The sequence below is a fragment of the Dipteris shenzhenensis genome, chromosome 28 (genome assembly GCF_047967505.1).
Source record: "Dipteris shenzhenensis isolate YYH24624 ecotype China chromosome 28, Dip_SZ_1.0, whole genome shotgun sequence".
In the NCBI taxonomy this organism is placed as follows: domain Eukaryota; kingdom Viridiplantae; phylum Streptophyta; class Polypodiopsida; order Gleicheniales; family Dipteridaceae; genus Dipteris; species Dipteris shenzhenensis.
This window is the reverse complement of record NC_141623.1, coordinates 37,289,665-37,305,999: the sequence shown is the minus strand read 5'-3', so window position 1 is coordinate 37,305,999 and position 16,335 is coordinate 37,289,665. Positions and strand designations below refer to the sequence as shown.

Sequence of the window (16,335 nt, the reverse complement as noted above, 5' to 3'; positions counted from 1 at the left end):
CTGGGAATGCCTTTCAGCAAATGCTTGTTGAAGATGCTTCAATTGGGGCAGTACTACCCTTCTGCCGCTTGGTGATCCCTTCTCAGGGGAGGGGAATTGATGCAAGAAGAGCACAATGTTTGTGTAAAATCATGGTTTCACTGAATGGTCTGATAGGTAGTGATGTAGGTGATTTTTTTTCCTGTTATGAGACACGGACGAGCCAGCCTCGGATTGACCAAAATATAAAGGGTGTGCCCACTTCATGCTTCGCATTACTTTGACGTTGGGATTGCACCGTGTCCTCCGAATGCAAGTACAAGTGGCCTATCGATCTACCATTGACTGCAAAGGGTAAGACACACACGATTCTTTATTTCGTCTGCACGGTATCTAACATATAGCTCTACACCCGTTTGTAAATCCTCAGAACTCATGTTCTTGCAGACACTTATAAAGTGAGCTTGGCCTTAAACCTTTAGACAATATCCCAACATTCCATGAAAAGTGTGAAGGTTACGTTGCTTCAACGCGCCGCATATTATCGCTCCACCCTCAAGTCTGTTGACATCCCAACCGATGTACCTCTAGATCACCTTATTCACCGTGTGTATACTCCTAGCTGAAATACGAATGACCATATGGATGCAGGTGAGACAACACGCCTCCCCTCTATACTGCACAAAAACTCGATATGCATGCTGCCTCCGAAAATTGCTCTATCTGTGTCAGGGTACCTTCATCGATGTCACCACCTCCTATCCCCACGGTCACACTCAACTCGAATACCTTCGCATCTGTAGTCTTGCTTTTAGTCCTCCTTTGCCTCATGTTTCTCACCGTGCAAAAGCAACCACACAAAAACCACACTCCAAAACTCCACTCAAACCAAAACACACGGTGGCCTTACAACTGTGTTGCCTTCATTAACGATCGTTCTCCATCTGCTTCATCATCGTCCTCCTTCATCCCTCCGTCATGCAAACTGTGACGCCGAGCGATAACTTTGTCCTTCATCCCTTCCCGCACACTGCATCTCCGTAGCCACACTCTTATTCACTTGGACCTCGCCATCGCCATCACGCACGTCTCGGAAGAAGAACTCCATGCAATTATCTCCCCGACTAGAGCCCATACAAATAAAGCTTGCACTTAAAGCCTCTTGGAAGCCTCCAGAGAACTCCACATGATTCCACCACGTGACGCATCACCATGTGGCAATGCATGCAACCTCCCCCCCCAGTGGCCAAATTAATTAATTAGGTGCAAAATTCATGTGGGGGTAACTATTGGACCACTCCGAGGGATAATTTCTTAACCTTACAAGTACTTAGGCTCTTAGATTACTTGGGAACTCATAAAAGTACCATCGTTCCTTCAAAAAATTCTTGCGGGGAACTATGTCCATTAGAATAAAATGTGTCTCAATCTTGGGCACTTCTAATAGGCTCCTTTGCAACGTCTCTTGCATCTTGCAAAATGGATCGTTCTTGATTCCCTTGAATCCGACCATTACTGGTGACTTAGGTTAAAACCCGTACAAAAGCATAAAAGGACTAAAAACTGTACTTGCATGCTTTGCACTATTTAAAACGGTTGATTAGTAGGTAAAAATCTAGTCAACCCTTGCACGTTCCTGATGAACCTGTGATAAAATCCATGGAAATACTTTCCCATTTATTAGTTGGAATTTGCAATGGTTGTAATAAACATGTGCTTTGTAGGCTTTTAGCCTTGATTACTTCACATATTCGGCAATCTACTACATAGTTCTGAACAAATTTGCTCATCTTAGGCCAATAGAACGTATGCTTCACCAGAGATACTGTTCTGTGTGCCCGTGGGTGTCCTGCACTAGGTGCATCATGACACTCCCGAAGAATCTTGGATTGGAGATCCAATAAATCTGGTACACAAATCTCAGAACAACAAACCATTCTGCATCATGCACTGAGCTCCTGCCGCCTGAATTCTAGGTGGCATAATTTTTGAGTCTTGGACAATCATGGAGTCCCATCCTAGATCTTCTGCCGATATAAACCAAAGTGACTATTAGTTGCGCAAAGCCCTCTCAAGGGTTGGAATAGATCAAAGGATATCTCAGTAAATGGCATAGCATATTCATCTTAATTTGACTTAGAGCATATGCTACACTATTTAAGAAATCCTTTCGATACCGGATTTCAAATATTGCATTAACTCTAGCCATCTAGCCTTTCTCTCCCCTAAATGAGTCCCATCACACACATACTTGATTGACTGACGATCACCAATACGACAAATTCGGAACCATACAGATAGTGTCTCCAAACCTTAAGAGCATACACCACTGCATAAAGTTTCTTTTTGAATGTCGGCAACGATATTGAGTGTCATCTAGCTTTTTACTCTCAAAAGCAATTGGTCTACCCTCTTAGACTTATGCGGCCGCGATCACATAATCACTTCAATCTCCAAAACCTAAGGCTAGGGTAGGATTGGGCAATGCTAGAGCATATGCTTCCTTGACATAGACTCTCAATGTGTCAAAAGCCTTGTTCAACTATGCATTCCAAGTGATAAGCTGATTGGACCAACGTGCACAACCTTTCAATATGTTGGTCAAGGGAACCGTGATTTTAGAATAATCACATATTGATTTCCTTAAAAAGACAATAAATCCTAGGAAATAACGAAGTTGTTTCAGAGTCTAAGGTATTGGCTAATCCAAACCCTTTTAAATATGACTAGATCAATGCTGATGCCCTTCCTTGAAATCTTATGTCCCAAGTATATGATCTCCTTCATAAAGAAGTCACATATACTAATCTTCGCATACAACTGATTCTGTCTTAGTAAAATTGAGACATTCAAAGATAACCAATATGGACATCTAATGTTTTGCTGTAAACGAAGATGTCAGCCAAGAACACGGCGACAAACTTGCCCAAATAATATTGGAACAAGTCGTTCATCATTTGTTGGAAGGTTGCGGGAGCATTGGTCAATTCAAAAGGTAATACGAGAAACTCTTAATGGCCATACCTAGTCAGAAAGTTATCCTTATATGTTTGGCATGAATGCGTATCCGGTGATAGCCAGTGCACAATCAATCTTAGTGAAATACTACACTCATGCCAATTTGTCTATTAAGCATCAGATCTAGGTAGAGGATACTTATTCTTAATTATCACTTTATTCAAGTGTTTATACATTCTCCATGTATTATCTTTTTTCTTCCTTGGGTCGAGGGCTCTGAGAATGCCGTGGACGACGACATGCTCATCGAAGTAGAGGTCAGGGCAGTGCCCAGGGTAATTTACTTGGGCGTATGTAACCCATCTTTAGGTAGTCATGAAGCTGCCTAGCCAACCCATCCTCCTCTAATTGGCTCATCCTATAAGGTGGAATACTTATAAGCTTATCGCTAGGGACTAAATCTATGCAATAATCGTCTGTCCATTTTTGAGATAAACCTTGTGGCAATTAAGTTAAACATACATCATTAAATTCATTCAACAACCTCTTTAACTTGGCGTTCAAATGCACGTAAGTCATTCTTATCGTTAACAGAAACACCAAATGAAGAAAATGGAGCACATTATAAAAAGTTGTTTGCAATATATTTTGCAGTTGCAATGAAGATACAAAAGGTCCCATGGATGGATGAACATCATCGCACTATATAGATACTTGGCTACCTCTATGCAAAAAAGAAAGTGTATAAGCTTCCTAACCAATTTGGACATTGTGGGTTTTGAACCACTCTATCCTAAGGAGCAAGTCATAGGATCTAAGTGCACAACATAGCACGTCAGTACATCATCATAGGCCTGAATCTTGATTGGGAGGTCCTCAATCATGCAACCCCAAAATTGCTTCCTAGCCGGAAGCTGCACCTTGTAGGTGTGATCGTGGTCAGCCCTAGTTTCTGCAAAAGTTTGTAATTCAAAGAGACTATGCACTTGTTGATCCCTCACTTCTCCATAGGTTCGGAAAAGGTAATGGGGGCCAAACAATTTGTGATTAAAAGTGCAATTACAAAAAAGACCGCAAGTAATAACGTTGACTGAAATACCTGACAAAGAAGTCTAGTTGGCAGCTTTAGACTCCCCTCCTTGACTCTGTTTTGACTTAGGTCTTGGTGCTTGCGGGGAACCCTTCTTTTTCGGACATTCAGAGTTGGTATAACCTTGTCGCAAATGAAACATCATCCCTTTTCTTAGAAAATATCTCTATTGTCCTTTGTCAAACTTGCCCTCCTTGGTGCTAGAAAATGGCTTGAAGAACTTGCGTTTGTTCTTGCTTGCTATATCCGAAGTGACTGGCTGCTTTGTTGAGGTCATAGTATCATCATATATGCGTGCATGGTCTATGACCTCCTGCGAAGTGGTACTTTTGTTATTCTTGACCTGAAGCTTATAAGAATCAGGTAATATATTAACAAAGAATCCCAACAAAGTGATGGAATCCATCTTTGTCACTCATGTCTATGAATATTTGTAGATAATTGTCGAAAGTGAGATTCTGCTTGGCCATGTCAAGGGATTTAAACTTACCCTTTCTTCTGAAAGTGGAGATTCAGGCTGCTAGAAGAGAGAGAATTGCAAATCACAATAGAATAGCAAGAGGCGGCTTCTAGAGCAGCAGCCTGGCTCGTCTAGAGCTAAAAAGATGTAGGTGAAGGGCTGGAAATGAGTCGAAATCCACCTAGGAGGCACCTTCTCTGGATTGCAATTGTTGTAGGAGAGTCTCTTGTGGATGGAGGTGTTGCGTGCCAAGAGCATAGTCTGATGTAGAAGTGATGGACAAGGGAGGGGTGTGGGTTTTATAACTACGGGGCTTGGCCCTAAAGCTATGCTTTCCTACCAAAGCTAGCTGCTTTTAGAAAGCATAGCTTTTCTCAACCACTACTTTTTCCAAAAGCTTTCCTAAAAAAAGCTACTACTTTTTTACTCAAAAAACATTGCTTTTCTTGCAAAAGTTAAGTGCTTTTGAAAAGCGCAGGTGTTAGGATACTTTACCTAAAAGCTGGCAAAAGATTTAGCTTTTTTCTTTGGACTCTAAGCCAAATACGGCCAAAAAAACAGGGAATATGTCATGAGGGTGTGAGTTTGAACTTTCATGTGGGCAGGACCCTGGAAAACTAAGTGGGTAGGGCCCTTGGATGTGGGTGTTGAAAGTTCCTCCTAGCAATTGGTGCCTTGGGGGTGAATTTGGGGTTTGGACCCAGGAGGGGGAAAAGGACCTTTAGAACTTCAAGTTGGTCATTGGTTAGGCCCTTAAACCTTCCAAATGCATCCCGAGGTATGGGTCGGGTCTGCTGCTGCCCAAAATCGTTGGTATGGGTTGTACGGAATAGCTATGCGCTTGCGTACGGGCTGCAAGCAGATTGGTACGGATGTGTATGGTGCAGTATGGAACTGCCGTACAGGTGACTGCTGCTTGTACGGATATGGAATTGTCGCACGGGTGACTGCTGGCTGTTCGGACTACTTGTACGGAGCTGCAAACAGGCTGTACGGAACTTTGCCAGGCTAAGCACGGGACGCACAGGCTGTACGGGAGTGTACTTGTACGGCCTACACGGGAAGCGTATGGTAGTTGACCATGGACTGTACGGGTAGCTGCTGATGTGGCAACGTTTGAGTCTCTTAAATCTTCTCCTTTGATTGTGACCTGTTTACAGAGGCCTAGCTGGTAAGGTGGTCCACCGTGGATGCTTGCAGTTCAAGTTCTTGCTTCCGAGGTTGTGGGCAGACAAGTTATGCTCTCACCCATTGCTTGGGTATTTCAGTGAATTCGTGCACACTTGTGGCAGTAAGAGGACTTGTGTGACCCCACATGGGCTGTAGCAACAACTCCAAGTCTTATGCAGGTGTTTGAACACAGATGCATGCCTATTGCCATTGGGGTGTGAGAGCAGAGCCCAGCAGGGTTATTGCTTAGTATATTGATGCCTACTGAGAGTGGGAAATGCATTGAATGCAAGTGAGATTGAATTCACAGTGTATCTTATTTGCTGGTTTCTCCAATTAATAAAGAAATATTGAAAGGGGCGCCAAGGTTTGGGGCCAGTCTGTGTCCTTCTTCTTGAGCAGGAGCACTCTAGCTCCCAATTTCTGCTTGGAATATTTGCTGAATATTTTAAAAAGCATTGGCTGGCTGAGCAATCATTCTGATCTCTGAGTTCTACTCCTCGTCCCTTGCTGCCCCCTCTCAGCCTTTTCCCCTCCCCTGTTACCCCCTCTCTCAGCCTCTCCCCCTCCCCCTCCCTCAACCTCCAATCCCCTCCCTCAGCCTGCTCCCCTCCCCCTCGCTGTCCTGCCCCCCTCTCCCTACCTCCTCCGCTACCCTGCCCCTCCCTAGCCTCCCCCCTACCCCTGCCTTGCTGCCTCGCCCCTCCCTAGCCCTTCCGCTACCTCCGCACTGCTCCCCCGCCCCCTCCCAGCCCCTCTCCCGGGCTGCAGGCCTGCCCCCCTGCTGATCTCCTCTCTGCCTCCCCTTCAGCTCTTTCGCCTCACTCTATCTGCTCCCTTTTCTCCCCTCCCTACCCTCTACTCCTCTCCCTACCCTCTACTCCTGTCCCTAGCCTTCTACCTCCTATCCTCCCTCTAGCTCCTCCCTGTCCCTCTTCTTTCTTTCAGCCCCTTCTTTCTCAGCCCTTCCTCCCTCTCAGCCCAGCGCCCCCCCCCCCTGGTTTCAGGGCCTCTTCCCTTCAGCCCTCTTTCTCCTTCTGGAAAAACGAGGTTTTCCTTCTCTCTGCAACAAGATTTGACGGATGGAGCTTCACCGTGTTCGATTTTGCCTCGTCACCTCGATTGACAAATGGATTCTCATTCAGTCAATCCTCATCCGCTTCCATCGGCCGCAAAGACAACTATTTTTTCAAAAGAGCAGTTGCTGCAGCTAAGAAAGAATGTAGAGCTTGAAAGCTCTTCTTCACTTTTTGCTTGCATCCATGGGTCCCACCCTTCCAGATTGCGAACCAGGGATTGGATGCGTGCAATCTTACCAGTAGACCTCACTCCTCACCTTTCAAATGTACGCTTAATTGGGATGAGGCTTTTTTAGGTGGTTTTTGATTCTCTTGAGGCCACTACTTCGGTACTCAAGACCAACGCCTTGGTGCTAGGTTCCAAGAGGATTTTTAAATCACCCTTCACTTTTGGTTTTGATCTTGTTAAGGAGGATAGTCGGGTTACCTCTCTCTGTATCCGATTTCCTGGCCTCCTTCAGGTCTACCATCGACACCTTGCCACTATTAGAGCATTCTTTGGTGTGGTCCCCCCCTCCCTAGCATGCCTTCATCCTCAGTGGAGGTAGTTAGGTCTGATGGGGTGCCTAGAGTTAGAGTTATTGTCACTGATCGTAACATTATGGATGACCACGTTATGCTTCAATGTCGTGATGGTTTCTTATTTCGCCAGAGGATTGAGATTGCAAGCAGACAGGATCAGTGCAAGATTTGCAGGACCCTTGGTCATTTTGATAGAGATCGCCCAAGGAAGAAGAAAAGACTCAGGCCTCATGCTCCTCCTTTGGCTTCCACTTCTTCGGCGCGTCCTACTAGACCTCCTTCAGTAGGACAGTCAGCTCCCGCAGGCGCCCAAGACCCTCCTCACGTTTTGCACTAGTTGCCCCCCGTTGGGTTGTAGTCAGAGTTGATTCTCCTCCACCTTTATGTCTCTAATAATCGAGGGGACCGTGTCCTTCTATGGAAGGAACTTCTCTCTTGGGCCCCCATTGTAGAATCATGGATTATAGGAGTTGACTTCAACATGGCGGGGTTGCCTTCTGATAAGAAATGGGGTAGATAAGGAGGTATTCACTCTTTGGAGAGAGCAGCATCTGGAATGCCCTTTTGTTTCAATTCAGTGGTAGAGATGTTTGGTTGGATGATTCCTTTCACACTCCATCATAGTCTCTCGAGTTTTCTTGGTTGAAGAGGAGACCTCAAATACCAATTCATGCATGCATGGACATATTCTATGTTGACGATTGGGCTTTGGATAGACGTGGTTCGATATGCATTTCTCTTGGGATCTATACTTCAGACCACTTTCTAGTGGTCTTGATGGTTTCTAAGCCTCATAGGAGAGGTCGCTCCAGTCTCAGGATTGCAGATGCCTTATATGCAGAAGAGGATCTCACTGAGGCAGTTTTACAAACTTGGGTTTCTTCTATGCAGGGCAAGGTGTTGTCCTCTTCACCTGTGGCAGCAGCCCTCTCTGATATTAGTGACTTCTATCATTGATCACTAGTATTTGAAGGCAAGAGATTCTCTGACAAGAGCTTGGTCTTCGCCAGTAGCAGTTGGCAGCCCTTTAGACGGAAGAGCAGAAAGGGCGTAAAGATGCTTGGATTCAGGAGCGCCTTGTTGCAGCAAGCGGTCTTCAACAGACATTGCTAGATTAGAGAGCAGAGTATGCATGTCATGCACAAGAGTCCTTTTGGACTTAGATTGGTGGTAGAGTCAATAAGCATTTCTTCTTTGCTCATGGCCCGAGACATAGTAGAGAGAGTGTCAGTCAGCTCATTGACTTAGCTAGGGTTTTGCTGACGGGTCCAAATGCAGATAGCTATTGATTTTTGTCTCCCTTCTTGCAGTAGATCCTGACATGCCAGTCAAAGTTGATGCCAGGGTTCAAATTGGACAACATTTTCCATTATTGGTGAAACAGGATATCAGGATCTCGTTAGATTTGCATTTCACCAATATGGAATTCAGGACTACTCTTCTTGCTTTTCGTGAGGGCAAGTGCCTTGGTTCAGATTGCCTTTCCCTAGCATTCTTTATCACCCGTTGGGAGCAGATTGGGGATCACATCACCTGATCCCTGCAGGGTGTTTGGGACTCTGGTACTCTTCCTGGATCACTTACAGAGGGTCTCATCCATCTCATTCCAAAGTGGAGTTGCAGAAATTTGGTGTCACAATGGAAACCTATCACTGTCTTAGGCACCTTATATGAAATTCTAGCGAAAGCAATTAGCTTACTTTTGCAGCCCTTTCTTCTGGACCTCATCCATGACATGCAGATGGCTTTGTGCATCGAAGAAGCATTTTTTATAATATCTTCTCTTTTTGCAAGGCTTCAGATTAGGCTATGCAAAGTGGCCAGAAATTAGCCATTTTGCTATTGGATTTTGAAAAAGCTTATGACAGGGTGGATTGGGATTTCCTAGAGGGTGCCCTTCATTGTTTTGGATTCTCAGATTCATGGATTAGAGGGGTCTTCTTTTTGTACAGATCAACCCACAGCCAGGTATTTATCAGAGAAATCAGGGGAGGGAGATTTTAGATTTCTAGATGAGTCTGTCAAGCATGCCCCGTCGCCCCTTTTCTTTTTCTCTTTGTGGCTGAAGCTATAAGCATTTTTTTCAGATCACAAGCCGATAGTTTTGGGCTGAAGCTTCCCCTAAGACATAATGATGAACTTTTAGACTATGAGTTGGCGGATGACGCTGCTGTTTTTATGGATGCCACTCCGTAGACAGTCATTTTTTTCATAGCAGCGTTGGATTTGTTTTGTACTGCAGCTGGTGCACGCATTGATTGGAACAAATCCAATGACTTTTGGATCAATGATTTGGACACTCTAGATTGGGGGGGGGGGGGGGGGGGGTCATTTTGGATTTACATGGATTCAGAGGGTGTTTCCATAAGATATCTAGGATGCCAGGTGGGTATGGGTATCTCTTCTTCACAGCAATTTTCTCCACTGTTGGAGAGCATCAAGAGGAAACTCCTCTTTTGCAGTTCAACTAAATTGGACTTGACTTCCAGGGTGATGATTGTTAACTAGGTTTTGTTGGCCACGGCTTAGTGTGTTTGCTATTGTTGGTGCAGCTCCAGGGATTGCATTACTCAGCTCAAGAGACCTCTAAGGAGATTTTTGTGGAATGGGCTAGATGGCACTGCAGATATTGTGGCCAAGGTGGTTGATCCTTCTCACAAAAGATGGAGGTCTCAATATCATAGGTGCTGACTTGCAGTGCAGGGCATTGCTTTGCGAGTTTGTGGTAAGGGGACTTTTATCTAGGCAAGGGCCTTGGAAGGATTTCTTAAATAGACTCCTAACCTACATCGATCACATACCACTCATAGAGGACCGTGCTGCCTTGATTAGTCGCACACTCCACGAGGTTGCCCTCTAAATGTTTTCCCACACCACACGGTCCACTAAACCACCACCTATTGGTTTTGTACCCTGCAACAACTGGTACGATGCAGAGTGCAAGGCTTATCGTCGACAACTCCGACTTGAAACCAGATGTCACTTGCCGAACACACCAGACACGGTACGCAAGTACCGACATCTCGTATGTCGAAAGAAGCAGGGATTTCTTCGTCGAAATGAGGAGAAGCTGCTGAACATCTTGTATAGCAACAAGTCTAAGGAATTTTTGCGGAGATTCCTTGAGCGCAGGTCTCCATCACCCCTCACCGACACGAGAGTTTGGCACACGTATGTACACCATCTTTATGATGTCCCACACCAGCCCACTCCAGATCTGATACACACACCTCACCCAACCACTTGCACGTTGTTGACCAGAGGGGGAGTCAAGGACGTGACATTGAAACTTCACAATGGTCGAGCTAAGGATCACAAGGGCTATGCACTGAGTTTATCGCATATGGGATCGACATGTTAGCCCCGATCCTAGCAAAGCTATGCAATGACGCTGTTTGCCTTGGCTTCCCCCGCACTTGGACACTTAACACCATCACCCCCATCCACAAGGCAGGGGATCCATGGACCTGAGTAACTGCAGGACTATCATGATTGGACATGTGATGTCCAAGATGTATGCAATTATATTGGATGCGTCGGTCAGCTTGTTCGGAGAGATGAGAGGGCTTAGAGCAGAGGGTCAGGCCGGTTTCAGGCGAGACCATGGGACTATGGATCACATACTTAGGAGTGTCATTGAGGAGGCCAGATCACGGAAGGAGAGGGTATATTGCTGCTTTGTGGATTTCCGCAAAGCCTTTGACACAGTACCTTGAGCTCGTCTCATCACACGCCTACAGACACTGGGATTTGACCAGGAGATCATCTGGGCAGTCATGGCACTTTATAAGAGAGTCTCAGGCCGAGTTCGGACAGGCCTAGGTTAAACAGATGAGATCTTGAGTACCATAGGGGTCAAACAGGGTTGTCCCTTATCACCAATCCTGTTTGGCCTCTACATTGAGGAGCTTGAGACTTTTATGGGGGCTTCCGGAGGGACCGGTTGCTCACTTGCCGAGATCATCATTAGGATTCTTCTTTATGCAAATGACGTGGCACTCTTGTCATCCACATCCGAGGGGCTCCAGCGACACCTAGATGCACTGCAGGCTTTTTGTTTATCCCATGATTTGCAGGTTAACGTTGGCAAGACCAAGGTCATGATCTTTAACACCTCTCGAGCAAACATGCAACGGAAGCAGTTCACTTTCGGTGGATCACCAGTTGAGATCGTATTCTCATACACTTACTTGGGGGGCATCTTCGGCCCGATCTTCACAATGAGACCAACGATGCATGCCAGATTGAGTAGGGGATACACCTCATTGGCTCATCTAGAGAGACAATGCTTCCACTCCCACTTTCAGGAGCCTCGGACCAAGGCTCTTCTCTTCGACTCCTTGGTCCGACCAGCCCGTATGTATGGCAGCCCTTGTTGGGGACCTGACATGTCATAGATAGAGTGGACACGGGTGAAGCGCCTGCAGATCCTGATGCTCTCACGGATGATCCGAGGGAAAGCATCTGTACCACATCACATCATTTAGGCCGAGTTTGGTGCTTTTCCACTCCAGCTAGATGCAAGTGTTTCAAACCATCAGATATCTACACCGGGTTAGATCATATGGGGATTGCACATCAGGGAGACAGAGGTTGCCTTGGTTGGCTCTCAATTCCTTCATGAGGTTGCCAGCAGAGGGAGATGAGCGATGCTGGTATGCACGGACTCACAGATTGTTTGTGAGACTAGGGTTTCACATCGATAGGATATCTCCCTTTTAGTACAGTTTAGATGCCCCTCCGGTACTCCCACCCACCATCTCGATCGGGTCACACACCAACCAGGTCATTCACACACCTTTAGGACCTGGTTGGAACCGAGGGAGCTTCTAGTGAAGTTGAGTTTCTACAGAGATTACTGTCTTCGTATTTCGGAGGAGGGATTCATCACACCACTGGGGTACATTAAGCTTCATATGCCCCACTCACTACGGATCTCCATCAGACAGTTTCGGGTATCATCACACCGCCTCTGCATATAGAGCGGCAGAGCAGAGGGGATCCCTAGGGAGCATCGCATTTGCATATTGTGCGACTGTCAGGAGGTTGAGTCGGAGGAGCATTTTATTTTCAGGTGCCCAGTGTACTACGAGATCCGAGGTCACTTCCATTGTCTCTCCAGAGACGGCTCTGGGCTCCTTTTCAAATTCCTCGCCTACCCAAATCAGAGATGCCTTGCAACCTTGATTCACGAGGGGGTCTGACACAGAGAGTACTTACTCAAGCGACGGGGCTTGGCCACATCATCAGACATCTCTCAGAGCAGGATCACAGAGTTCTTCCCATCGAGTGACATTGATCGTCCAATCTCTAGCCGCAGAAGTGATAGAGACCCCGACTCGACGACCGTAGCACGACACACGAGACATCGAGAGGACACACAGGTCACTCTGGGGGACCTCCCGTCATTGTTTAGACCTAGGATACATCCCATGGGAGTCACGGTGACTCTGGTCTTGCGTCGAGCCTCGTCCTGAAGACCGAGACGCACGGCTCCCCTCGAGGAACGCCAGCGTCCCATCACTGGCTACGCACCAGCCAGGGCGACATGACATACGAAGGATTCCGCTCCGCTCCAGTCTTTTTTCTTTTCATTGTCACACCCAGATGTATTTGATTAGTATGATCAGACTTAGGATTTAGCACAGTTGATGATGCTCATTTTAGTAGCTCCACCCTTCATGTGATTTGTATCAGGTTTTCTTTCAGTCTCATAGACCCATCGGTCTTCCGAAGACTCTAATAAAATTTCTTTCTTTCTTTCTTTCTGGAAGAGATTGATAGGAAGCCTGTCATGTGGAATGACATCATACTTCATGACCATGGCAAACCATCAGGCCATTCACATTATATGTAGTGGGAAGAGAGGCCCTGTCTTCTCTGTAGGATCCTGGAAAGCCTTCAAAAAGCTTTCGGCTTTCCCTTTTAGGTGCGCATGTATTCTACGACAAGCATGACTCTTCTTCTGCTTTCTCAATTTGGGGACACTTAGTTGAGTCATGCCCTCTAGATGATGTTCTAGCCTTACCTTACAGAGCGGTACGTGCTTCGGAGGATTCCTCTTAGGAGGTTCTGGCTAGCATTTTAGCGTGGCATATCGGGAGAGCTAGATGACAGCGGCCTTAGACCGTTCCTAGGTCCACCCCTCTCATACTTTAACCAGTATTTGGACAGATACCATATATATATTGATGGCCACTTCGATGGGCATGCAGGGATCTTCCCGAGCGGCCTCTGCTAGGAGAGTTACTTTCCTTAGGAAATGGAGAGGCTCCCCTTTCTTCTCGGAGTCTTCTACAGGGTTGTGGTGGCATTTTCAGCCTCAATCTTGACTTTTTTACCTGTTTTTGAGGAAATTTTGGCCATCCTAAGGCTTTAATTCATGCACTGCATGTTGTATTTCTGTTTTGAGGTAGCTCTCGCGGGCTTCATTCATACTTAATAGAAGTCTTTTTCTTGAAAAAAAAGAGAAATGTGCATGTCCCACATACAAATGATGTCCTAACCTTATAATATGTTGCAAGAGTAAATCCCTTACTCATTTAAAGGTCTTTGCAAATGTGACCATCGAACACATACACCTATGGTATAAGTATCCCGATGCATAATTTTTTGGCACTTAAACACCGTGCATGCTCGAAAATGAGGAAAGGTGCTGTAGCACATCTTGTCTATTCTATATAATAGCAATGTTTAAGCTTTGATAACAATGCTAGATTGCTCACCTATCACATGCTCAGAGACACATATCCACCTAGCCATAGGTAGCCATCGACAAGGGTGTACTAACTAGGAGCCCTTGGTTGCACTATCGTGCCCACCCTCTACCCAATGAGCACTTACTATTCATGTACTAGTCCACTTAAGACATACACTTAGGACACTAGGCTAAAGCTGATTGCACCAGTTGATGCCAGTATTCCTACTAGGGGCTGCCTTGGGTTATAAAACTAAGAGACTATATAGTGGTCATTGGTTGGGGAGTTTAATGACCCCATGGCAACCTTTGTCTCCCTGATGTGCAGTCCCCATATGATCTAACCTGGTGTAGATATGTGACGGTCTGAAAGGCTACGTCTAGCTGGAGTGGAGAAGCACCAAACTCGGCCTCAATGATGTGATGTGGTACAGATGGTTTCCCCCGGATCATCTGTGAGAGCATGAGGATCTGCAGGCGCTTCACCTGTGTCCACTCTATCTCTTACATGTGACGTCCCCAACAAGGGCTGCCATACATACCGGCTGATCGGACCAAGGATTCGAAGAGAAGAGCCTTGGTCCAAGGGTCGTGGAAGTGGGAGTGGAAGCATTGTCTCTCTAGCCGAGCCAGTGAGGTGTATCCCCTACTCAATCTGGCCTGCGTCGCTGGTCTCATCGTGAAGAACGACGGGCCGGAGAAGATGACCCCCAAGTAAGTGTATAAGGATACGATCTCAACTGGTGACCCACCGAAAATGAACTGCTTCCGTTGAATGTTTGGCCCTTTGAGAGGCTCCAAAGCAAGTGGTTTTTTAATGCGTTGGGAATTAGAAGGTAGTTTTAGCTTGGATCTTCTTTCTAGTTTTCGGCATAGCCGGGGCAGAAGATCACTAGGCAGTTTTGAAGTGCAAAGGGCTGCCTTGTTTTGAACTAAAAGCCTTTGTTTAGTTCTCTTGATATCCTTGTTTGGTACTCAGTGACCAACTTCTCTACATATGTCAGCACTTGTTGTCCTATAAAGAAAGTGCCCAGTCAAATGACAAAAGGATTAAAAAAAAACATCACCAACTTTAAATTAAAAAACACCCCCAAAGTATTAGTGTTGTAATAATATTCTTTTGGAAACGTAGATGGTCTTCCTTAGTATCTATAGCTCCTCTCCTCTTGATGAGGCAAGAGTGAGGCATGATGTCAAAAACCCTGCTGAAATCCATAGAGCAATAATATACTATTTGTTGAGTCATGGTGTTTAATACCTTAGTTCAAATCCACAAGTGATAGCATGTTCTCGTCAATGGTTGCTTTGAGAATGAAATTGTGGCGTAGTGTAGAGTGGCTGCCATGGGAACCTGCCTTTTCCCAGCCATGCTACTCTAACTCAAAGCTACGGTAGTAGAGCAGAATACGTTTGAGTTGTATATGATTAGGGCAAGTATTTCTGCTTGGTAATGTTTCAAGCGTTTATCTATGACACAGTGATTAGAGAGGAATATCCCTTCTTCGCATAACTGTATGTGCATGAACCTTTTTTTTGCGGCATAGTCTAATAGTTTGGAGTCTCGTCTCATGTTATTCTCATTTCGAAGGACATTTGGTGTGCCAATTTCACTAAGTTCTCTTGTGACCACATATACATTGATTTTTTCGGGCAGCACTGAAGTTGTCTTTTGATGCAGGATGCTTTTTATTGTGTCAAATTATTACATACGACATGAAGGCTAGAAGCTGTAATGATGGCTTTTCTCTATTTTTCTTTCTTATTGTTTCACAGGTTGAGTCAAGATTTGGTTCAAAACCTTGGGAAAGGAGACTTAGGTCAACCAGGACAAAGTTTAGACAATGTCATTTTTCAGCGATTAAGCCCATTGCTAGTTTTAAGAGTTCTTCCCTTGAAGTCGTTTGATGATGCAAGCTGCAAAAAGCTTTATGGGCTAAAATCAGGTATCTCTTATATGTCTCAGAACGCTAGTATTTCATGAAGTTGACGGTATTGTTCACAGGTTTGTGCTTCTTTAGTCTCATTTATTAGACAGGAGTCACCGGCTGAACTGTTTTGGATTATATTTTGACAATACACAATTCTCACCACAGGGACCATGGGCCGAAGCTTGATTGAAGAGACATGCATTACACAATTTCTGATCGACAGGTAATTCTAGTTACAATACAATCCAGAACTGCAAACCTGTGTTCATGACTTAACTTGGATAGGTTGCAAATTTACTGTCAAAGCTGCTGCCAGCTCCCTTTCTTCTCAGTGCTGCACTGTGGTCCTCCCCTATCTGCAATTCTGGCTATTCCTTTCTCTGTCATAAAGTTTGCACCTTTCAGATCCCTTTGGCCTCCCTGCGTCCGGGATGGTCCTCACCCAGACCGTC

General features: G+C 45.5%; 1 protein-coding gene across 9 annotated transcripts in view; it reads left to right on the top strand.

The window, feature by feature from the left end:
* LOC147883531 (uncharacterized) overlaps positions 1-16,335 on the top strand; it is a 210,081-nt gene that overhangs the window by 115,118 nt on the left and 78,628 nt on the right. For all 9 annotated transcript variants that reach the window (XR_015543789.1, XM_087399668.1, XM_087399669.1 and 6 more), the window contains 2 exons: positions 15,729-15,898; positions 16,049-16,106. Coding sequence is in view for 8 of the 9 variants with exons in the window: in XM_087399668.1 (XP_087255794.1) it covers positions 15,729-15,898; positions 16,049-16,106 (228 nt within the window). In the remaining variant the exon portion in view is untranslated. The remainder of the gene's footprint in view (positions 1-15,728; positions 15,899-16,048; positions 16,107-16,335) is intronic.